Source organism: Oratosquilla oratoria, chromosome 18, assembly GCF_046742065.1.
Source record: "Oratosquilla oratoria isolate Oo_2021 chromosome 18, ASM4674206v1, whole genome shotgun sequence".
Taxonomy (NCBI): Eukaryota; Metazoa; Arthropoda; class Malacostraca; order Stomatopoda; family Squillidae; genus Oratosquilla; species Oratosquilla oratoria.
The window spans coordinates 57,405,928-57,431,337 of NC_134794.1; the positions used below are offsets into that span (position 1 = coordinate 57,405,928).

Sequence of the window (25,410 nt, forward strand, 5' to 3'; positions counted from 1 at the left end):
TGGTCCCAGACATAAACTCACCTTGGGAATTGGTGGTGTTTTATGTCCTGGACCAATTTCCAAAGTGGGATTATGTCCTGGGCCCAAATGCCTTCACAAGTGGCAGTTGGTGAGTGTTGGATTAAGAGACCTAGGTATAATACTTCAAGTATTAACCAGTACAACCCTTATTTCTTTTTAATTCAAGGTTGTTAGCTGCAACAGAAAGGACACAACCCTTGAGACGGCAATTAATGTGAAGGCTTACAAACGTACCAAACGGCAAGGGCTGAGAGAAGCCCGTATTACTGAAAAGCTAGAAAAACAACAGAAACTGGAAGCAGAACGCAAAAAGAGACAAAAGCACCAGGAATATCTCAATGCTGTGTTGCAACATGGCAGAGAGTTCAAGTAAGTACTGTAGTAGTTTTACTTCATATTTGAGATATCAGGAGTGTTTCATCCCAATAGTTATGGAGCTATGCAGCTATTGTTAGGTCATCAGTATGTAGGAGTGCTATGATGTTGAGTTTTTGTTTTGAACAACAGAGACTGTGAAAATGTTTAACAACATTATTGATTGTATTATTCTTTGTGGGGTATTGGCTACATGTTATTTTTGGGTTAAAAGCTGCTAAGTAGCATGCAGCTTAAACTGTAAGGTCTATTGTGCACCCCTATGGACCAGAGTCACACATCATTTTGTGTGTGGTAGAGGAAATCTCAATTCACAGAGAAATTATGATACTTTATTATACTGCGACTGTCCCTCTGTTATGCTGTCAACCCCACTCTTGTTACTGTCCTGTACCATTTCTCTGAATATTCATTTTCTTATTTTACCAATCCCTGTGGTGGGGAAAAGAATACAGCCACCAAGTCTTTCCACTTGAGTCGTACAAGGTGACAAAAATGGGACAGGGATAGGGAAAGGAGTAGGCATCCTCCCTGTAGTCCCACAGGGGACATTCCTAGTAAAAAAAAGTAAAGGTATAAGAGGGTCTGGGAGTTTTCCAATCAGTACCCTAGGGTTTGGGTCTTTCAGTGTGTGGATGTGGTAGAGATGAGAGTAAAGGGAAAGAGATAGGCAGTATGTGAGAAGAAGGATGGATATGTTGGCATTGAGTGAAACTAAGTTGAAAGGGAGGGGAGAGCTTGACTGGGAGTGTAGTTAGGAGGATCTCAGGAGTGAAGAGAGGACAAGGAAGAGAAGGGGTGGCTATACTAGTAAGTAAAGAGGTAGGTAAGTGTGTGGTGGAGTGGAAGGAGGTTTCTTCAATGTTAATGTGGATGAAGGTGAAAATTGGAAGGGAGATTTGGGTTTTTGTAAGTGCATATGGACCTGGTAGTAAGAAGAATGTAGAGGAAAGGGAGGCTTTTTGGATAGATTTAAATGAGTGCATAGAGGATTTAGGGAAAAATGTCAATGTAGTGGTATTTGGAGACCTTAATGCTAGGGTAGGAAATGAACCAGTAGAGGTGTGGAAGGAGTGAACATGAGGGGGCAACCAAGGATGAGATGGATGGAAGGGATAAAGGAGGCATTGGAAAAGAGGGGAATGTCTGTTGAGGAAGGATGAGAGAAGACAGAAGATTGGGGTGAATGGAGAATGGTTATTGTTGTTGTTGTTTCCTAGACTGTCCGAACAGTCCCCTCTCCCCAAGGAATGCCACGGCCGAAACAGGGTTTTCCCACAAATCCTTTCTGGAGTGTATGTTGTGTTGTTTGCGTGCGTGATTGGTTATAATGCAGTCTACCATGATGTGTTCAATAGTATGGGGTGAAGTGTTACATCCTGGGCATTTGTTCACAATAGTTGTATATGGATGATGCTGTGATGCATGAAAGGCAGTGTGTGGGGGATGGGGGGTGAGGAAGTATGTGTGAAAATTAAATAGACGCAGCCCAAAGGGATTTCTCCCCATCTCCATTTCTGCATGAGGGGATGGAGAGGTGGGGGTTGCTGTGGATGCACAACACTGCTTCTGACCCAGGGCAGTGGGCGAGATGCAGGGATGACCCATCATCCAAGAGGAGCCAAAATAAGAGGGAGTGGAGTATATGGGGATGGAATGGGTGGGAGGTTATTTTATGCTTTTGGTTTTTTGCTACCTCCCTTGTAAGGGGGGAAAAGCCTTTGGTATATGTATGTATATTTTCTTTCTCCCCTTTAGGGAATTCCATCGCATCAATAACCAGAAAGTGGGCAAGGTGAACAAGGCGGTAACAATGCACCACATGAATGCTGAACGAGAAAAGCAGAAGGAACAAGAGAGGATTGAGAAAGAGCGTTTGCGGCGTCTCATGCTGGAAGATGAAGAAGGATACAGAAAACTTATTGATGAAAAGAAAGATAAAAGGTTGGCTTACCTGCTTTCTCAGACAGATGAATTCATTGCCAACCTTACAGAAATGGTGAAGATGCATAAGGAGGAGCAGAAGAAGAAATACAAGGAACAGAAAAAGAAGGCGGTAAGATCATCGTATTGCTCCCTTTTGCATATTGCAAGACTATTTTAATATTTGTATATGAGTTAAGAGATAGAATGGTAGGTTACTGGTTTTTACTTTCTTCTTTTCTCTCTCTTCTTGTTCCCATATGGATATCAACTATATAAGTTTTTTCAGTTGATATTGAATACCTACTGCATTCTTTTACAATTGGAGATAAAATCTTCATTCAAAGAGAAATACTTATCTCCTGATGAGAGATTGTTTGTACATTGACTAATAACTACTGATACATTATCTCCTGTAGCATGAAGAGAAGAAGAAGGCTCGTGAAATGATGGCACAAGCCAGTGAAGGTGGTCCACAGAGAGTTCCTCTTATAGAGACCTCAACTGGTAAAATTTTGACTGGATTAGAGGCACCTCTGGCAGAAAATGTACCAGCCTTCCTCCAGGCAAACCCAGGCTGGGAGGTCCTCTCTGCAGAAGACTCAGATATCAGCTCTGATGAGGAAGGGGATGAGAAGAAAGAGGGTAAGTTTGACCATTGTTTTGAAGTAACGTACCATACTGTATACTAAGGGCTTTTTCCCTCTTACAGGAGAGGTAGTTGAAGTCAAAGACAAATTCATTCCCACCCATTTCATCCCCACATACTCCACTGTCATTCACCACCCCTCCCTTTCTCTTTTCTTGGCTCATCCTGGATGACAGGTCATAAACATGAGCATGTTTATTTTTGGCAGCTATATCCATACACATTCACTGATGCGGTTACCGTTGGTATGGTTGCAATCTTCCTACCAGACCTTGTGCCTTGACTTCTCATGAGAGAAAAATGCAGTGAGGATACTAGTCATGAGAGAAAAATGCAGTGAGGATACTACTCATGAGAGAAAAATGCAATGAGGATACCTAGTCCCATCATTCCATCCCATTTAGTTTCCGTCTACAACATACATGGGAATGGGGTGGTGGCATTCTCGACCACTCCTAAACACCACCACTGCATGGCAAATACATAGTCTTCCTTCCCAAAGATTTGTTCTCTTGGATATCTGGAAGGGATGGTCCTATTTCCAGAACAAAGGAGGGAAAGAGATGACTTGTTGACCATCTACAGAATTATGAGAGGTATGGAAGACCTTGATAGAGAAGACTTACTAAACTGGAATAAGAGAAACACAAAAGGACATGGAAGGAGGCTCAAAAAGGACAGTTATAGAAGAGACCTGAAAAAGAACAGATTTCCCCACAGAGTGGTGGATGTATGGAACATACTAGACGAAACAATAGTGTGTGCAAAAATAATACACAAATTTAAAAGCAAATTAGACATGGCAAGATATAGAGATGGGACACCACGAGCATAGCTCCCCTTTCCGTAAGATACAGCCAGGTAAATAAATACACACACACACACACACACACACACACACACACACACACACACACACACACACACACACACACACACTCAAATTGGAAAAAGCAAAAACAGAACACCAGGACATTACAAAATGGTACAAAGGAAATTAAAAAAGTCAACTCGGAAAGGGACATAGGAGTAACTATCACCCATGACATGACAACAGACAAGCATATCAACAAATTATTCAGAGAAACTTTCAATTTATTAAGATCAATGAAAGTGGCTTTTGACTACATGGATGAAGAAATGGTAAAGAAAATATTAGTTACATTGATAAGACCAAAATTGGAATACACTGCAACACTATGGACACCTAGTTCTAAAAAGAACATAAAGAAATTAGAAAGAATTCAAAGAGCAATGACAAAGATGGCACCAACACTCTCCAATTTGACATATGAACAAAGATAAACTTGAATTACCTGCCCTGGAACAAAGAGAAAGAGGAGATCTGCTAACCATATACAGAATTATGAAAGGGATGGAAGTCCTTGATAGAGATGACTTATTAACCCCTTCGTTACCGACCCGTCAACCTTACGTAAACAAACGTTTCAAACCGTCCCACAAATGGCTGGAGCCTTATGTTTGTAAACACAGACACTTGCCACCACGTGGGTAGAAATAACACACAAACCGAGGCCTTGAGAGCCCTCAATACACACAGCTTATAACTGTGACACGTGCGTGTCACGGGGAGCGCGCTTGGTTCCTGGCGGGTGCACTCAGCCGTGACACGCAGGTGTCACAAAACACACATCTGGTACTCAAGGGGTTAAAGTGGGATAAAAGAAAAGCTAGAGGACACAAAAAAAGAAACTTAAAAAGGATAGTTGCAGAAAAGATCTGAAAAAGAATAGCTTCCCACACAGAGTGATAGATATCTGGAGCAAATTGAATGAAGGAACAGTGAGTGCAAAAACTATACAAGAATTTAAGGTTAAACTGGATGCTGAATAATACAAAAGCAGGTCATTACAAACATAGCCCTCTTCCCGTAAAATACAACCAGGTAAATACACACAAAGAGCATTTGATAAAGTACCACACAAAAAGCTACTAAGAAAAATAGAAGCAATAGCTGGTGTACAAGGAAGTTATTGAATTGGATGGAAGATTTTTTGCACAGGAGAAAAATGAGGGTGGTACTTAGAGACAAAAACTCAACCTGGGAAGAAATGATAAGTGGAGTCCCACAAGGTTCTGTATTGGCTCTGATAATGTTTGCCATATATATAAATGACATGGATGAAGGTGTGGAATGTTATATGAACTAATTTGCAGATGATGCAAAACTACTAAAGAAAGTAAGTACAGAGGAAGACTGAATTACTACCATATGTTGGTATATGGATGTATTGATTTTTTCTCTCTCTCTCTCTCTCTCTCTCTCTCTCTCTCTCTCTCTCTCTCTCTCTCTCTCTCCAGAACTTCTTTTAATTGTGAATTCCTCTTTTCAGTGTTGGGTCTTGTGTACAATCACAGGTGCATTTATCGTGTTGAGGTCATTGCATCTGAATACCAGTTTACTGACTGATGCCTTTACCAAATGTGCTTGTGTTCCCCACAGTTATTTAACTCCATTCCCCAATCCTGTGTTTGAGTTACTTGGACAAAATTTTCATTATTCTTTACCATGCAGTGTGCTTCCAGATCTGCACATTTATATTGACTTTTATGTCCCTGCCACTTCAGTTGTAGATGAAGGAGAGAAGGAAAGCGGCAATAGCGGCAGCGTAAGCCCAGGCAAGGAAGGAGACAATCGTCAACCAAAGGAGGTATTCCCGAAGGCAAAAGTGGAAGACGATGAGTACAAGGATACAAGTGGAGAGAAAAATTATTATACTATTGCCCACACCATCAAGGAGGAAGTGAAAGAGCAAGCCACTATTATGGTCAATGGATTGCTTAAGGAATACCAGGTCAAGGTGAGCTTCAAAAGAAATTTAGTTGTGAAATTCCCTCCCTCTGTTTGCACACATTCTCTCACTCACAGACTTCTTTCCCCTTCACAAGGGATATGGCCAGCCAAGGTATGCACCTTTCAACCATTCTACAATCCTATACAATTACCAAGTACCCATGTGCCTAGTGGCCCTATTAATGTTTTCGATAAAATGTCTCGGAAAAGTAACAAGGTCCTCATTGATTATATTTGAACATGTAGTTGGACATATTTACTTTTTCATAGGTGCTGTTCTTCCATAACTTGATTTAGTACCATGAAATGGGAATTTTTATCATGTTTGTTGTGTCAAGCTACAGTTGTGAATTTACTTTTGTCCTTTTTCCAGGGTCTAGAGTGGCTCGTCTCACTGTATAACAACAACCTCAATGGTATCTTGGCTGATGAAATGGGCCTGGGTAAGACTATTCAAACCATTGGCCTGATAACCTACCTTATTGAAAAGAAGCGCAATAATGGACCATACCTCATTATTGTACCACTGTCGACAATTTCCAATTGGGCTCTTGAATTCGAAAAGTGGGCACCATCAGTTAACGTAAGTGTTGTCATGTATTTTTATTGTCCGTTTTGGGGGAGTAAAAAGTGTAATTAGAAGTAGACATTTGGGAATGGATGCTAAGAGGATATTGTATGAAGGTGCTTGTGCCAACAGCACTATATGGGGCAGGAATGTGGAATATAAAAAGGAAGAGAGGAAAAGTTTAAATGTGTTTGAGATGAAATGGCTGAAAAGTATGGTAGGGGTTACTTGGCTGGATGGAATAAGAAATGAGGTGGTGAGGAGTGCAGGGGTGAAAAGAGTTGGGAGATAGGGTTGATGAAAGAGTATTAGGATGGTTTGGACACATGGAAAGACTGAGTGAAGAAAGATTAGTAAAAGGCAGAGGTGGAAGGAGTGAACATGAGGTGATGACCAAGGATGTGATGGATGGATGGGGTGAAAGAGGGGAATGTCCTTTTTTTTGTGGGGGGATGGGGTTGGAGTAAAATGTCACTCCCACACACTTTGAGCCAGTGTTTATGGAAGCGACACTCACAGAGATAAAGTGGGATGATTTAGCTTGTCAGAGGAGCTTGGAGGTGGGGGGGGGGCAGTGGAATAGAGATACTACAACTGTTAGAGCGGCGGCAGACACTCTGGTAGCTGACGGAGCTCATAGGGGCTTTGAAGGCAGCAGAGGTGGCTCACAAGACCTTCAGGGGGCGCCGGTGGTCCCCGTCTGAGGAAAGAGGCAGCGGGGCAGTCACTTAGGTAGTGTAGGAGGTTGGCATTTTTTGCACAGAAGTGGTTGTACCGGTAGCCTTATGTGGTGCACCAAGGACTCAGTTGCTAGAAGCAGCGGTCCTTGAGACGCAACCTGAAGATCAGCTTTTATACCCATCTGGGAGAGGAGTGGGGGAGTACTAGCGATTCATATGCGGTCATACTCTTGTACCACTTTGCCTATTGGGAAACCTCTGCCTCTAGACTGTGTTGGAGGTGCTACTGTGTGCATGCTAATGCCCTGGTTTGGAGTTTGAGCTGGCTCCTGTTAGGGGGACCTGGATGTCGGCCCTGGGGAGCTGGTGAGCAGCTGTGGCTGCCACATCAGCGAGGTCGTTGCCATGGATACCAACATGAGTTGGCACCCAATTGATATTGACGTTACATCCTTTGTGGTATAATTTGTGCAGGACCGCAAGGATATTGGTGAGTAGGTGGACATTGTCTCTGGGCTCTGTGTGTTGCAAGCAGTTCATCAGGTTCAGAGAATCGGTGTGGATAACCACAGAATTGGAGTGAGATATGAGGGAGTGTCCTAGGGCCCCCTGCATCACTATGTCCTCTGCTTGGAGAGAGGACGTGGAGTTGCTGACTGTCCTGCTGAAGATGCATCCATCAGTTACGAAGGCAGCTCCTGCCCTGTGTGGGCCGTATTTTTCCACCAATCCATCGGTGTAATAGACCGCGTTTCCAGGTCGCATCAGTGCTTGAATGCCATTGTCTGCCGACACACGTGTACTGTCTGGGTGGCAAGTGCCCTTCTTCCCCAGGAGTGACATCATTTTGAAGGTCACGGGAGCCGGTGCCCACAGCGGCGGGCATTCGTAGTCTGGGTGGGATGTCAGTGTGCCCTTCTCGAGGAGAGGTTGATGTAGTTGCAAGGAGTCCAGTAGCTTGACTGCTTGAGAGAGCCAAGAGTTGGAGCGAAGCAGTGTTTCTACACGTTCTGGGAAGGTGTAGATGGCCCAAGTTAGACCTGTCTCGCCGGGGGAGTGGAGTGCATGGGCAACAAAGTATGCATCAGACATTCTGATCCTGGGTTGGAGAGGTGGAAGTGAGGCTTCCCATTGGAGATTGAGAACTTTGTACAACTGTTGTGCCCCCAGGACGACTCTAGCTGCTTCATTCTGGCGTGGCTCAAGCTGTTGAAATTATTCTGGGGCCATAGTAAGCTGGGGCAGTGTCATCGATGATAGAGTGCGATTGGTAGAGTCTGTCTGTCACTATGGTGGTTCGGGTTCGAATCCTGCCCAGGACTGAAATAATTTCAGTATCACTGTGCTTCGAGTTGTTACTCCAACTCTCGTGGGTGGGGAGTTGGGGGTGTGTGTGAGTGTAAGGTAACAGCATTACCCATAGATCGATCATACAAGCTCTGAGCTCTCTTCCGGGAAGGAAATAGCTGTCGTTCACAAGTCCAGCATGTGATCCAAAGACCAATGTGAATACATGTATGGGACTTGATAGAAAGGGAGAAAACAGAAGATAGAGGTGAGTGGAGAATGGTTTGGTATGGATGGTGCTGTGATGCATGGATGGGGTGGGGGTGTGTGGGAGTATGTGTGAATGATATTTTGATGCAGCTCAAAAGGATTTTTTCCTGTCTTCTCTATTTCTGCATGAGGGGATGGAGAGGGGGGCTGCCGATTAAATGAAGCAGCCTTGCTGTGGATGTGCCTTGTCTTGCTACAGTGTTTTTGACCCAGGGCAGTGAGTGAGAAGCAGGAATGACCCATCATCCAGGAGGAGCCAAGAAAAGAGGGAGTGGTGGTGAATAGGAGTCAAGTATGTGGGGATGAAATGAGTGGGAGTGGATTTATGCCTTTGACTTTGGCATCCTCCCTTGTTAAGGGGAAAAAAAAGCCCTTAGTGAAGTATGCCAAGATCATGAACAGATTATCTTGTTAATACATATATGCAACTTTGTAAACCTTTAATTTCAGAAAGCAGTTATTTGTGGTGTATAATATCCTCTCTTTTTCACTCTATCTTTCTATCTTTGAGCAAAATTGATCTTTGCCACTTCTAACTGAAACATATTTAAGAGTGGAATTGTGTTTTAATTGATTTTTGTGTCTTGCATACACAGGTAGTGGGCTACAAAGGTTCACCACAAGTTCGTCGCATTGTACAAAATCAGATGCGTGCCACCAAGTTGAACGTGCTGCTAACAACATACGAGTATATCATCAAGGACAAGGCTGTACTTTCCAAGCTGCGATGGAAGTACATGATCATTGATGAGGGTCACAGAATGAAAAACCACCATTGCAAGCTCACTCAGGTTTGTCTTCTTTTGAATTTTTGTTATTTCTAGTGCCATGTAAGATGTTTTGATAGTTGACTCTTTTGTCTAAGATAAAAGCATGAATGTCATGTTTTCCACTTCATTAATTGAAATGAAGTGTAAATGTTATTAACTATACTTGTCAACCCCACTATCAACTAGAACTGGAGATACTGTGCATAATCACAAGCCTATTTAATTTCTAGGACTTTGACCTGTCCTTTGTGTAAATAGAGTTCATGGGTGACAGACTTATCTTTTTATGGCAATGATATGTGCTTGTGTATGTGTGTGTGTGTATATATATATATATATTCACCAGGGATGTGTTATTTCACCTTGGCTGTGTAATTTATACATGGATGGGGTGGTGCGAGAGGTAATGGGTTGGGGATTGGAGATGGTTAACGAAAATGGAGAAAAGTAGGAAATAAACCAGTTGTTTGCTAATGACATTGCACATGTAGCAGGATAGGGGAAGTTAGTGACAGAGTTTGGGAAGGTGTGTGAAAGAAGGAAGTTAAAAATAAATGTAGGTAAATGTAAGGTGATGAGATGTACAAGGGGGAAAAGTGGCAGCAGGCTGGAAGTAAGGATTAAGGGAGAGAGACTGGAGGAAGTAGATAGTTTTAGATACTTAGGTGCAAATGTGGCAGGAAAGGGAGGAGTGGAAGTGGAGGTAGAAAATAGATTGAGAGGGATTAAAAAGTATAATGAGAAACGGACATTTGGGAATGGATGCTAAGAGGAGATTGTATGAAGGAGTGATTGTGCCGACAGCACTATATGGGGCAGAAACATGGAACATAAGAGAGGAAGAGTTTGAATGTGTTAGAGATGAGGCGCCTGAGAAGTATGATTGGGGTTACTAGGCTAGATAGAGTGAAAAATGAGTTGAGGAGGAGAACATGGTTGGAAAGGGAGTTGGGAGATATGGTTGATGAAGGAATGTTGGGATGGTTTGGACACATGGAAAGAATGATCGAAGAAAGATAAATAAAAGGTGTGGAAGGAGTGAACATGACAGGGTGACCAAGGACGAGATGGATGGATGGAGCAAAAGGGTCATTGAGAAAGAAGGGAATGTCTGTTGAAAGGACAGAAGATAGGGATGAATGGAGAATGTTTGTCAATGGATGATGCTGTAATGCATGAAGGGTGGGGATGGGGTGAGGGAGTATGTGTGAAAAATAAATTGATGCAGCATGAAGGGATTTCTCCATTTCTGCACGATGGGGTGGAGAGGGTGGGTCACCAATTTAATGAAGTGGCCTTGCTGTGGATATACTGACTTGCAACACTGCTTCTGACCGTGGGTAGTGGGCGAGATGCAGGGATGACCTGTCATCCAGGAGGAGCCAAGATAAGAGGGAGGGATGGGAGTGGAGTATGTGGAGATAGAATGGGTGGGAGTGGATTTTATGCCTTTGTTTTTTTACTATATACCTTGTAAAGGGGAAAGAGCCTTTGGTATATCTATGTGTGTGTGTATGTATCTATATATATATATGTATGTATGAATGTATATTATTTATATTATATAAAAGATGAATTGCTATGTCTGTTGATAGATTTGGAAAAATTGTTAATCCATATTAATGGTGTTTAACTTCTTGAAAATCATCCCTTTTCAGTCCTATCCTAATCAGTTCTCTTTTACCCATAGACACTGAATACGTTCTACAATGCTCCACATCGTCTGCTGCTGACAGGAACTCCTCTCCAGAACAAGCTGCCCGAGTTGTGGGCACTTCTCAATTTCCTTTTGCCCTCAATCTTCAAGTCATGCTCAACCTTTGAGCAATGGTTCAACGCTCCATTTGCCACTACTGGTGAAAAGGTAAGAGAGAAAGTTAGCTTAGCTTATATTGATCAGGTCGGTTGAGCATACAAAAGGCAAAAGTCAGTTGCCCTTGGCTACCTCCCTTATGAGTGGGGGAAAAAGCCCTTGGTACAAAGATAGAGCAGATAATGACGAGAGCAGGTTAGGCACCGTGGTTAACCACTTCCATATGGTGACGCCTACGTAGGCGTCATGAGGAGCAAGTGGGTACGCGATGATGCCGACGTCGGCGTCTTGATTATATTTATTGTAGTCGTACCTACGTAACCTCCATTCTCTCTAAACTGGCTTCATCATATTTTCTATGGTTATCAAAATTCACGGGTGAAAGAGAACGAACGATTGAGCACTGACTTTATTTTTTATAATGCGATTATTATGACGCAACATCGCACGTCAGGCAGCTAATGCTGCCAGAGGTGCGATGTGCCCCAGAGTGAAGAGGTTAAATGGGTGTCATGCAGAGTGTGTATAGTTCTGCTTTACTAGGGAAAAGGGGCAGCACTGTATGGAGGTAGAAACATGGAACATGAGGAAGAGTTTGAAGAAATATAATAGGGGTTACTAGGCTGGATAGAGAGAAAAACAAGGTGATGAGAGCAAGGTTGGAAATGGAGTTTGGAGATAGGGTTGATGAAAGAGTATTGGGATGGTTTGGATACTTGGAAAGAATGAATAAAGAAAGATTAGTAAAAGAAGTGTGGAAGGCAGAGGTTGAGGGAGTGAACATGAGGGGGTAACCAGGTATGGGATGGATGGATGGGGTAAAAGGGGCATTGGGAAAGAGGGGTATGTCTATTGAGGAAGGAAGGAAGGAAGGGAAAACAGAAGATAGGGGTGAGAGCAGAATGGTTGTGTATGGATGATGTGATGCATGGAAGGGAGTGGGTGGGGGGTGAGGGAATATGTGTGAATGATATTTTGACGCTGCCCAAAGGGATTTCTCCCTGTCTTCTCCTTTTCTGTATCTGGGGACGGAGAGGGGGCTCAACGATTAAATGAAGTGGCCTTGCTACATTGCTTCTGACCCAGGCCAGTGAGCTAGATGCAAGGATGACCTATCATCCAGGAAGAGCCAAGATAAGAGGAAGGGAGGGGGGTGAATGGGAGTGGAGTATGTGGAGATGGAATGGGTGGGAGTGGATTTTATGCCTTTGTTTTTTGGCTACCTCCATTGTAAGGGGGAAAAAGCCATTGGTATATGTATGTATTTATGTAGTAGAGCCTATGTTCGAATTGGAAATGGAGAAAGTGTTTTGAGGTAAAGGTGGGACTGCATCAAGGATGTGTCATATTGTCATGGTTGTTCAATATGTACATGAGGTGGTACAGGAGGTAAATGAAACAGCCTTGCTATGGATATTCTATGTCCTACTGCATTGTTTCTGACCCAGGGCAGTGGACGGGATACAGGGATGACACATCATCCATGAGGAACTAAGATGAGAGGGTGGTGGATGGGAATGGAATGGGTGGGAGTGGCTACATACTTTTTGACTTGGGCTACCTCCCTGGTAAGAGGGGAAAAGCCCTTGGGATATGGATAGATTTATGTTCTCATAACATGAGGGACAAGGAAATGATTACCTCCTCTTTTCTCTCCTTTTAGTTTGGGGTAAGATACCCTACCATAAATGGACAGAATGGTAGTAACCATTCTTAAGAGAAAACACTACTGTATTTTTCTTTTCCGTATAGGTGGAATTGAATGAAGAAGAAACCATCTTGATTATCCGGCGACTGCACAAAGTTCTTCGACCCTTCCTCCTGAGAAGATTGAAAAAGGAAGTAGAAGCTCAACTGCCAGATAAGGTAAGAACGAAAGATGGAGAGGTGATAATAGAAGAGATAGGAGGAAGAGGAAGATGGGCAGAGTAATTTATGGAGTTGCTAAATGTGAAGGGGGATAGTTGTAGTGGGAAGTGCTAAGAAAATGAGAGTGATGAATGAGGAAAATGGAAGAGAAATATGGAGAGATGAGGTGAAAGCAACTATTTAAATGATGAGAACAGGTAAGGCACCTGGGTTGGATGGGTGTCAATGGAGTTCCAAAAAAGAGAGGTACAGTGATGGTGAACTGGCTGGTGAGGTTGTTTGATGTTTGACTAAAAGAGGGTACTGCCAGAGGATTAGAGGAGTGCCTGTATAGTTCCGCTCTACAAGGAAAAAGAGGACAAGTGTGAGTGTAGTAGTTTCAGAGGGATCAGTTTGTTGAATGTAGCTGTGTCTTGCTACATTGCTTCTTACCCAGGGCAGTGGGCAAGATTCAGGAATGACCCATCATCCAAGAGGAGCCAAGAAAAAAGGGAGGGACGGGTGGTGAATAGGAGTGGAGTATTGTAGGGATGAAATGGATGGGAGTGGTTTTATGCCTATGACTTTGGCTACCTCTCTTTTAAGGAGGAAAAAGTTGTTGGTATATGTATGCATGTATTAAACTTTGTGACTATCACAAACAATATCAGGAGTCATTAGGATTTAGGTGTTTTTAATTACCAAGCGTTTACAGGAAATCCCTATTTGTCATAATATTTTTAATTCTACCTTTTTGCTCAATAATTCACCTCCACATGCATGCTCACACTCGCATTCATGAGTTGTTACAATAAATGGCCAGACTCTTCCATTGGGTAAGAACCTTAAAGTCCTGGACCTGTGTTTTGGTACAACGATCCTTCAGCCCACACATCAAGGACCTAACAAAGAAAGTAAAAAGGGAAATAAATGTACTAAGAGCAGTTGAAAGTACAGGTTATGGTCATCAGGGGAAAAAAAAAAAAAAAATTAAGAATAGTCCTGAAGGACCACACTTGACTGCTTCCACAGCAAGGTTTCCAACAATTAATCAATACTTCATGTGGGGATCTTAAATTCAGATCATTAATATTGCCTCTACTCTGTGGTGCTATGCTTGTATTTATTTGTTCATTTATTTATTTATATGAATTATTCCTTTCCTACACAGGTGGAGTATATTATTAAATGCCAGATGTCTGGCCTACAACAAGTGCTGTACCGGTCCATGCAGTCCAAGGGGGTAATGATGTGCGCTGACGAGAAGAAAGGTACTGGGAAAGGTAGCACCAAGGCTCTCATGAACACCATCATGCAGCTACGTAAACTGTGCAACCATCCTTTCATGTTCCAACACATTGAAGAAGCTGTGAGTCAGCACACGGGCTTCACAGGAGGTATTGTCACTGGGTGAGTTACTAATGCACTGGGTGGCAACTCCAGGTTTGAGGAATAAGCCCCTGGATTTATTTTTTTGAAAAGTGTGGGTGTCAGAAAGATTACACAGGTCCACTTGGGTGGCTTCTTGCTTACTCAGTTATGTAGGCCATGGGTCTTCTGTAAGATAGGTGGGGAATGGACTGTAGCATATTTTCTCAAACTGTTTTACCTTTTTTTTTTTTTTTTTTTTTTTTTTTTTTTTTTTTTTTTTTTTTTTTTTTTTTTTTTTTTTTTTTTTTTTTTTTTTTTTTTTTTTTTTTTTTTCTCTCTCTCTCATTCTTTCCATGTGCATTATAAAGAACATCACCAGAATTAATTGTAGCTTAAATGAATGCTGTAATCCAATTGACTGACACAGCATTTACTAATTTAATTAACTTTGTTAAAAAAGGAGCTGAATTAAATGCATATATCCCTTTGTGATTCATGCTATTGCACAAAGCAGGTGGTGGGTTGCATACCTGGATGGCACAGGAAAGGATCATTTTACATGAAGCACCCTTTGTAGTGACATCCACTTGTTTGTTTCACATTACCCCTGTGATTTACCATGGCCTCGTATTTCTCCTGCCAGGTCCTCATTCTCGTGGGTATTACATGGGTTTCAATGTGCATGAAGTGGGTGTGTACTTTTACCCCCCTATTATAAGGTGGAAAGGGCCTTTTGTGTGTGTTATTTTAAGTCATCAATATATTTGAGAGCTTTGATGTACTGTGATTTCGGGGCAGTGGGGAAGTTGTGTTGCTTTTTATATATTTTATATATACAGTACTACCTCTCATTAACGGACATTAATTAGCTGTGTTTTCACTGTGTTTTCGGTGGTTTTGGTGCTGTTGTTTAGTGCTGTGCAATCAGTATGCCACCCAAAAACCACTCCATGGATTATTCACATCAACAGACACCGTTACCCCCCTTTTAGTCCGTTAATGAGAGGTAGTACTGTATATATATATATATATATATACAGTACAGTAAAGGTGGGACTTCGTCAAGGATGCGTTATGTCGCCCTGGCTGTTCAACTTATACATGGATGGGGTGGTGCGAGAGATGAATGCTAGGGTAGTGGGTCAGGGATTGGAGATGGTTAAAGAAAATGGAGAAAAGTGGGAGGTGAGCCAGCTGTTGTTTGCGGACGACACTGCGCTTGTGGCAGGGTCAGAGGAGGGATTGAGGAAGCTGGTGGCAGAGTTTGGGAGAGTATGTGATAGAAGAAAGCTAAAGATAAATGTGGGTAAAAGTAATGTGATGAGATGTACAAGGGGTGAAAATGGCAGTAGACTGGAAGTGAATGTTAAGGGAGAGCGACTGGAGGAAGTGGATAGTTTTAGATACTTGGGTGCAAGTGTAGCAGGAAAAGGTGGAGTGAAGGTGGAGGTAGAATGTAGATTGAGAGAAGCGAGTAAATGCCTTGGTGGATTAAAGAGTGTAATGAGGAATAGACATTTGGGAATGGATGCGAAGAGGAGACTGTATGAAGGAGTGATTGTGCCAACAGCACTGTATGGGGCAGAAACGTGGAACATAAGGGAAGAAGAGAGAAGGAGTTTGAATGTGTTTGAGATGAGGTGTCTGAGAAGTATGGTGGGGGTTACTAGGCTGGATAGAGTGAGAAATGAGGAGGTGAGGAGGAGAACAGGGGTGAAAAAGGATTTGGGAGATAGGGTTGATGAAAGAATATTAGGATGGTTTGGACACATGGAAAGAATGAGTGAAGAAAGACTAGTAAAAGAGGTATGGAAGGCAGATGTGGAGGGAGTGAACATGAGGGGACGTCCTAAAATGAGGTGGATGGATGGGGTGAAGGGGGCTTTGGGGAAGAGGGGAATGTCTGTTGAGGAAGGAAGGGAGAGGACGGAAGACAGAGGTGAGTGGAGAATGGTTGTATATGGATGATGTTGTGATTGCATGAGGAGGAATGGGCTGGGGGGTGGGGTAGTATGTGTGAGTAAATTTTGACGCAGCCCGAAGGGATTTCTCCCCATCTTCTCCTTATATGCAAGGGGGGACGGAGAGGGGGGGTCGCCGATTAAATGAAGCGGCCTTGCTGTGGATGTGCTGTGTCTTGCGACACTGCTTCTGACCCAGGGCGGTGGGCAGGGTGCAGGGATGACCCGTCATCCAGGAGGTGCTCAGATGAGAGGGAGGGTGGGAGGGGTGTGGAGTGTATTTGGGGATGAAATGGGTGGGAGTGTTTTTATGCCTTCCCCTTTTTGGCTACCTCCCTTGTAAGGGGGAAAAAGCCTTGGTATATGTATGTATGTATATATATATATATATATGTAAATATATATATAACATTATTGACTTGTCTTATTGGTTAATGTTTCATTAGCATCCATGGCCATGCATTATGTCCTTCATGTTTTGTTTATCTTATTTTCTTTCAATTTGTTTATCAATGACAGCCCAGACCTATACCGAGCATCAGGCAAGTTTGAATTGATGGATAGAATGTTACCCAAGTTGAATTTGACTGGCCATCGTGTTTTGCTGTTCTGTCAGATGACACAGTGTATGACCATCATGGAGGACTACATGAACTACAAAGGATACAAATACCTTCGTCTTGATGGTAAGGAAGTGTATGAAAGATGTTATGTGTTATACATTAGTGGATCCTTACGCAATCACTACTATAGACATCTTGACTCTTGTTGGAAGAAGCTTGATGGCTCCATATCCCAAAAGACATCCTTACCCTTCACAGTAAAGCACCCAAACCACCTTACATGTACTCTCCTCTTGGCCTCTTGTCTTACATGTAGTGTGTATATGAATTAGTTTACCTTTAGTACATTACATATACTTGATCTTGTTATCCTTACTCATTTAAGTATAACAACAATGTCTTGTTCAATTTTGTAGGTATGACTAAGTCTGAGGATAGAGGTGAGTTGCTTCGTCTATTCAACGAGAAGAACTCCGAATTCTTTATCTTCCTCTTGTCAACTCGGGCTGGTGGATTGGGCCTTAATCTGCAGTCGGCTGACACTGTTATTATCTTTGATTCGGATTGGAACCCTCATCAGGATTTGCAGGCACAGGATCGAGCTCATCGCATTGGGCAGAAAAATGAAGTAAGTATCACGGGTGATACCTTTTTTATCCTTTTTAGGAATAAAAAAAAAATAAAAAACTATCAACACAATGAAACCATGCTCCCATAAACACTTAATATGTGCATTGCTGCCACTGTTGTCATCAAATAAAATTCCACCAATATGGCAGACCTCCTGTATATACACTCTACATTTTACTATGTATAACCTCCTCAATATAACTCAAATTTACTGATTCTTTTTAAATTTCACTCAAGTCTTCACTACCTTTTATCATCACCTTTCACAACCTATCTCTTTAATTCCTACATACATACATACATATATATGTAGGAATTAAAGAGATAGGATGGGAAAGGTGATGATAAAGCTCGTGGAGACCTGAGTGAAATTTAAAAAGAATCAGTAAATTTGAGTTATATTGAGGAGGTCATACATAGTAAAATATAGTGTATATACAGGAGGTTTGCCATATTGGTGGGATTTTATTTGATGACAATAGTGGCAGTAATGCACATATTAAGTGTTTATGGGAGTATGATTTCATTATGTTGATAATTTTTTTATTATAACTGTAACTGCTAATTATAAATTTATTGTGATTAACATCCATACATACCAAAAGGCTGAATAAAAAATAAGCCATCTCATATCTGACCCGCATCCATTCAGTGCCTGCACACAAATAAAAATTCATCCTAGAGAATATGGGGTGAGGGAGTATGTGTGAGAAATAAATTGATGCAGCCCAAAGAGACAGAGGGGGGGTCACCGATTTAATGAAGCGGCCTTGCTGTGGATGTGCTGTGTCTTGCGACACTGCTTCTGACCCAGGGCAGTGGGCAAGATGCAGGGATGACCTGTCATCCAGGAGGTGCCAAGATAAGAGGGAAGGTAGAGGGTGGAGGGGAGTGGAGTGTTTTGGGGATGAAATGGGTAGGAGGGTTTTTATGCCTTTGTTTTTTGGCTACCTCCCTTGTAAGGGGGATTGAGGAAGTTGGTGACAGAGTTTGGGAGAGTGTGAAAGAAGAAAATTGAAGATAAATGTGGGTAAAAGAGAGGGTGGGGGTCGCCGATTTAATGAAGCAGCCTTGCTGTGGATGTGCTGTGTCTTGCGACACTGCCTCTGACCCAGGGCAGTGGACAAGGTGCAGGATGTTCCTAAGATAAGAGGGAGGGTGGACGGGGGTGGAGTGTATTCAGGGATGGAATGGGTGGGAACGGTTTTATGCCTTTTTCTTTTTGGCTACTTCCCTTGTAAGGGGGAAAAAGCCTTGGTATATGTATGTATGTATGAGTATTGTGATGCATCATCGATCATCATACATCAGGCATCCAATGCTGAGCATGAGTTATGATTTATCTATAACATTTCCTTTACCTAACAGGTTAGAGTTTTACGTTTGATGACAGTGAATTCAGTGGAAGAACGTATACTGGCAGCAGCTCGATACAAGCTAAACATGGACGAAAAGGTTATTCAGGCTGGTATGTTTGACCAGAAATCTACAGGATCAGACAGAAGACAGTTTCTGCAAGCCATACTATCTAATGACAATGAAGAAGAGGATGTAAGATTTTCTACTGGTTCCCTTGATTGAATTCCAATATGCTTGACCAAATATCAAGTTCATGCTTAGATTTCTTTTTCATCACAGATTATCTAATGACTTAAAAATATCACTTGTTAGCATTTGTGTTTCTACTGTATTATTTTTTTTCCCCGTGTTTTGGACACAGGAAGAAAATGAGGCACCAGATGATGAAACTGTTAATCAGATGGTTGCCAGGTCGGAAGAGGAATTTGAGATTTTCCAGAGGATGGATATTGAGCGAAGAAAGGAAGAAGAGGGTGGCAAACCTAGGCTCATGGAAGAAGATGAATTGCCAGAATGGATGCTTAAGGAGGAGGAATCGGTAAGTATGGGTGACCCAGTGTCAGGAGAAGTTTTGGGGGTAACATGTCCAGAAAGCAACTTGAAGATGTCGTTAAACCTGAGAAGGATGTGTAGATGTATGAGTTGCCTAGATTTATTAGCTTCTGACCCCTACACTTTCTTCTATTTGCTCTATCTTCCTCTCTTCTCTTTTTCTCTCCTCACTTTCTCCCTCCTCTCCTCTCTTTTTCTCTTCTCTTTCTTCCATCCTCTTCTCCATTTTCTTTCCCTCTATCATAGAGTAGTGTTGCTTAAATTCCAAAGCTGATAAAATTATTTTAAATTAATGCTGTTAACTTTACAGGAGATAGAAGAGGAGGATGCCAACGGAGTAGCAGAAGAGGAGCTCGGTGATCGTCGGGCAAGATCACGTAAAGAAGTAGACTACTCGGATAGTTTAACAGAAAGGGAGTGGCTGCGTGCTATTGGGGTAAGTGGTTTGTGATATTTAATCAGATTATATGTATCTGTTTCAAATAGATATCATCAACACTGTTAAAGAAGACCTTTTTTAGATTGCCATTAGTGTTGCCAGGCTGTAGATCACTGTAGAATTGATGAGAGGTAGTAGTTTGATTGTTGATGGTAGTGTACTTTCATTACAATCTACTGCTTTGTCTTTTAGCGATTCAGTGAATTTTCCTTCTTCTACTTCTTTTTCTTCTTTTTTTCTGGGATTCCTGTGAGGATTATTGACCTGATGTTTGGACTGTGGGGACAGAATACTGTGCATTGTAGATTTATTTCATTATTATTATTATTTATATATATATATATATACATATATATATATACATATATATATATACATATACATATGCATAAATATACATATATATATATATATATATGCATATATGTATATATATATAAATACATATATATATATATATATACATATATATATATATATATATATATATATATATATATATATATATATATATATATATATATGCAGGGTTGCTTTGAAGGCTTGGGCAAGATAATGAACAGAACTATTGAGGTTTTCTATCAGATCAACAAGTGCACAACACCATCTCTCCGATTTTGCTGAAATTTTGTTTATAGATAGTTTTAGGGCTATAAACAGATCTGAAATTTTAAGGCCAATCCAAACAACTGTTCAGGAAGCTTTTACTAAAGAGACAGAACAACATTTTGAAACACTTAACAGTACACCAATCACAAACATAAACAATGCTGTGCACACTATTAATACAATCATACAAAACGCAGACAAGAGATACATCCCTAGAGGCAACAGAAAATCACACAACCCCAACTTCACACCAGAAATCCAAGACCTCATCAGACAACGTGACACACTTAAACACGATACCCCCACACCTATCCCTCAAAACATAGCAGACCAAATACAAACACTAAACACTGTGATTGCTAATAAAATACACGAACAAAAAACACAAAATTGGCAAAACTTTATCAATGCACTTGATCACAAAACAAACACCAGCAAATTGTACAAAACACTCAACAGCATTACACTATCCAACAGTAACACTACACGCTCTCACGGAGCAATAATCACAACAACAGATAATCTACCCTCAAACAGACAACAAGCAAACGCACTCATACATCATTTTGCACTGGACACCCCAGAGTCCTTAAGGGCATCTATCAGGGAAGGGGACTTCATGGTGTCACTGGACCTCCAGGATGCCTATTTCCACATACCAGTGCATCCCTCCTCCAGGAAATTCCTCAGAATCGTCCACAGGGGCAACACCTTCCAGTTCCGTTGCATCTGCTTCGGACTTTCCACAGCACCCCAAGTCTTCTCCAGTGTGTTCAACCTCGTTTCAGCGTGGTCCCACTCCAGGGGAATTCACCTGCTCCGTTACTTGGATGACTGGCTGATCCTTGCACATTCTGCCCAGCTATGCCAAGAACACCTGAGAATGGTCCTAACCTTTGTCCGGAAATTGGGCACAGTAGTCAACCCGGAGAAGTCAGATTTCTTACCAAGACAGAGAGTCACGTACCTGGGTAGGGTCCTGGACTCCTCCCTAATGAAGTCCTTCCCAGTAGAAAAGGGGATCCAGAATCTCGCTTCTCTAGTTGCACAGGCACTATCGACCAGGTTCCTGACGGCAAAACAATGCCAAATCCTCCTGGGCCATATGGCCTCCGTAGAGAGATTAATCCCCAGGAGTAGACAAAGAATGCGACCGCTACAGTGGCTCCTCAAGTCTCAGTGAGCCCCGCAAGAGGGAGAACCCCTACAACACATCTCCCTCACTGAAGAAGTCAAGGATTCTCTTCTCTGGTGGAAGGCCCGTGCAACCTGCTCATGGGGATGCCCCTCGGCCCATCTCCCCCAGAAGTCCTCCTGTTCTCCGATGCCTCCAAGGAGGGCTGGGGAGCCCACCTCAACGACGATCACATCAGCGGTTCCTGCTCCACAGTCGAGCGGACAGCCCATATCAATGGGCTTGAGTTGAAAGCAGTACTCCTGGCTCTCCGTCACTTCAAGGATCAAGTCTCGGGAAAAGTAGTGGGCATAATGTCGGACATTCCTCGATAGTAGCCTACCTGAATGAGCAAGGGGGGAACAGTCTCCCAGGAACTATGCCTTCTGACGATGGACATCCTCAACCTAGCCAAGAATCTCCAAGTGTCACTCAAAGCCCTCTACATCCCGGGGAAGAGAAATGTCTGGGCGGACCACCTCGGCAGGAAGATTCAGATAATCAGCACAGAATGTTCCCTCTATCGAGAGGTAGCGAACTTCAGCCTCAGCAAATGGGGCTCCCCTCTAGTGGACCTTTTTGCAATGAGATGGAATCACCCACTCCCAATATATTTCAGCCCTCTCCCAGACCCTCTGGCAGCAGGAGAAGATGCTCTTCTGCAAAGTTGGGACAACCCAGACTCCTACGCTTTCCCACCATTTCCCTTGCTCCAGAAGGTACTCCTGAGAGCAAGACACGCATCCTACCTTCGGATGACTTTGATTGCTCCCTGGTGGCCCGAAGCCCCATGGTTTCCAGACGCCCTCGAGCTAGCAGTAGAAGAGCCTCTGGCCCTTCAGGGAAGACCAGATCTTCTGCATCCACCCATCAACGGGGCTTGGCACAAGAACCCTTCAGCACTCAATCTTCACGCGTTCAGACTATGGTCCGGATCCTCCTAAAGAAGGGTTTTCCCAGAGAAGTGGCGGAGGACATGTCCGCTCCTATTTGCTCTTCCTCAGCTAACCTTTATCAAGGGAAATGAAATGCCTTTGCAAAATGGTGCCACTCCAGGAAGATAGTCCCAGATCGAGCCACCATTCCTGAGATCGCCTCCTTCCACTTCCTCAGGAAGTCCAAGAAGATCTCCCTCTCGGCAGTACAAGGCTATAGGGCAGCTCTAAATCAGGTGTTTTCTCTGAAGGGCATGGTCCTAGCCCTTTCACCGGAAATTTCCATGCTCTTCAGGCACTTCAAAGATCATGCCCCCCCCAGGGAAATCAGTTCTCCTCCGCGGGATGTGGCATTAGTCCAGAACTCTCTGCGGGGTCCCCCTTACGAACCCCTCCGAGAGGCACATCTGAAGGATCTCACCTTGAGGACAGTTTTTTCTGCTAGCCCTGGCATCTTCCAAGAGAGTAGGGGAGTTACACGCCATCTCTTATAGAGTCGCCCATTCCAAAGGATGGAAAGAGGTCTCCTTCACTTTCATGCCTCAATTCATTGCCAAAAACCAAGATCCTGCCAAATCCGACCCTAGATTCTGGTCCTTTAGTGTTCCGTCCTTAGACGAATTTGTACATGACCTTAGGGCAGTAGGGACCTCCCTAGTCTTCAGAAAGAATCTGTCAGTCAACCAGGTTCTTCAAGCAGGTATATGGAAGAGCCAGAATACGTTCACTTCCTTTTACCTCAAAGAAGTTATGTGGGAATCTTTAGGGAACTTATCTTTGGGCCCCATAGTGGCCGCCCAAGAAGTCCTGAAATAATATAAACCTCCTCAAGAGCACACAGCCGACCCTGACAACTCATCCAGGTTCTGGCTCGGCAACCGCAGGGATAACTTTCCAAAGTCCTTCTCATACTCCTACATTCCCTTACCTCAACCGCGGGCTCTCAAGCATTCCAAGGGAATCAATTCAAGCCCTTCAGTGGTACAAAAGTGATTATAACCTGTCTGTCTCCACTCCAGGGAACAGAAAGGGGTGCGCTTCAAAGTGAGGGGAATGTATAGGGGTCTGGTCAACATAGTCTTAGCACACTAGATTTTCCTTACGGCGGTTTTCCAGGCTAGATAACAACTTCCTTCCCACCTAAGTCCGAGTCTCCTATTGTAAGGAGTACCGAAGAGTTTGTATTCTTCGGAACAAATGTAATTTTCGCAGGAAAATTAATTTTTCCCTGATACAAACCTGAGGTACTCCTTACCTTTAATGGCCCTCCTCAACCACCCCTCTAAACAGTTCCTTCTCCTTGCCTGACAAACCTTGTGCTTAATTTCATACCTGGCTCAGAGAATGGTTATAGTGTGCGAGACTTGGGGTGGAGGGCAAGCCCCCCCCCCTTGCCCCAATAGGGCCCCTTACTGAGGATAAGCATTGCCCAGACCCACAGAGTGAGGATTTTAATTTAGCGGTAGAAATATTTGCGCTACGCGAAAGTATCCTATTGTAAGGAGTACCTCAGGTTTGTATCAGGGAAAAATTAGTTTTCCTGCGAAAATTACATTTTTGCACAGACAAGCCATCTCACTTCTCACCCTGACGACCGACGCACCATTCGACATAAGAAAGACTTCCCCACAGACTCAGACTAAACACCCTTCATAGACAGTCAGACAAAACTCATAATACATAATCTCAAGCACTCGTCTGCCTGTGGCCCTGATAACATAAGCAACATCCACCTAAAACACATTGGACCACAAGGTATACACACACTCACAAACATTGCAAACTACAGCTATTCACACAACACTATACAGACGCTCCTCAACTTACGTTTTAGTTACGTTCCGAACGGTTGAACATAAGTTGAAAATGAACGTAAGTTGTTACTGTACGTTCTAGTAATGTATGACCGTTCATACTGTACTATACATCCGTAAATTCTATTACCGTATCTTATAAAGCACCCCTAAATCATTAATTATACACACAACATTGTAAAATACAGTAAACTTCCACTTATACGAACTCCAAGTAGGATTAGAAATGTCCGATTAACCGAAATGTTCGGTTAATCCTATTTTGTATGTTTCGTTCCCGTAGAGTTTTGTGATGTAATGTCCTCTGCAATATTCGTACCTGTAAACTTAACATACGCATGGGAATACTTATAACGTTTGTGCCATGTAAACAATGGACGCAGCGTCATGCGTAAGTATCGTTTGAACCATGGAGAGCGCGCCAAACTAAGAAATTTACTCAATTTTTTTTTTTTTTTTTTTTTTTTTTTTTTTTTTTTTTTTTTTTTTTTTTTTTTTTTTTTTTTTTTTTTTTTTTTTTTCGGTTCAAATGTAAAATCGAAAAAACGTAAAACGAATGAACGTAAGTAGAGGAGCATCTGTACCTGACATCTGGAAGCATGGTAAAATAATCACCATTCCAAAACCGAACAAAGACCCAACAATCCCAACATCGCACCGCCCAATCACACTTCTCTGCACCCCCTCTAAAGTCATTGAACGCCTAATACTTAAACTAGTCACACCACATATTCCCCTTGCTGACTCACAACACGGTTTTAGGCCACTACACTCCACAAACACTCCTGATAAACCTCACACAAAGAATTTTAGATGGCATCAATTCAGATAGGCCCCACCACAGAACACTTCTCATAACATTAGACATTAGTAAAGCTTTTGATGCTATCCCCCGCCACAACCTAACAAATAAAATATATAACACAGACATGCACAATAACACCAAAAGATGGCTGGCCAATTATCTGGCAGGTAGGAATGCTT

At 42.6% G+C, this 25,410-nt stretch overlaps 1 protein-coding gene across 8 annotated transcripts in view; it reads left to right on the plus strand.

Moving 5' to 3' along the window:
- brm (ATP-dependent helicase brm) overlaps positions 1-25,410 on the plus strand; it is a 63,388-nt gene that overhangs the window by 12,361 nt on the left and 25,617 nt on the right. For all 8 annotated transcript variants that reach the window (XR_012967306.1, XM_076202100.1, XM_076202099.1 and 5 more), the window contains 14 exons: positions 188-390; positions 2,155-2,452; positions 2,739-2,964; positions 5,558-5,790; positions 6,157-6,366; positions 9,185-9,379; positions 11,049-11,222; positions 12,924-13,037; positions 14,191-14,429; positions 16,871-17,037; positions 17,331-17,542; positions 18,913-19,095; positions 19,265-19,441; positions 19,766-19,891. Coding sequence is in view for 7 of the 8 variants with exons in the window: in XM_076202100.1 (XP_076058215.1) it covers positions 188-390; positions 2,155-2,452; positions 2,739-2,964; positions 5,558-5,790; positions 6,157-6,366; positions 9,185-9,379; positions 11,049-11,222; positions 12,924-13,037; positions 14,191-14,429; positions 16,871-17,037; positions 17,331-17,542; positions 18,913-19,095; positions 19,265-19,441; positions 19,766-19,891 (2,757 nt within the window). In the remaining variant the exon portion in view is untranslated. The remainder of the gene's footprint in view (positions 1-187; positions 391-2,154; positions 2,453-2,738; positions 2,965-5,557; positions 5,791-6,156; positions 6,367-9,184; positions 9,380-11,048; positions 11,223-12,923; positions 13,038-14,190; positions 14,430-16,870; positions 17,038-17,330; positions 17,543-18,912; positions 19,096-19,264; positions 19,442-19,765; positions 19,892-25,410) is intronic.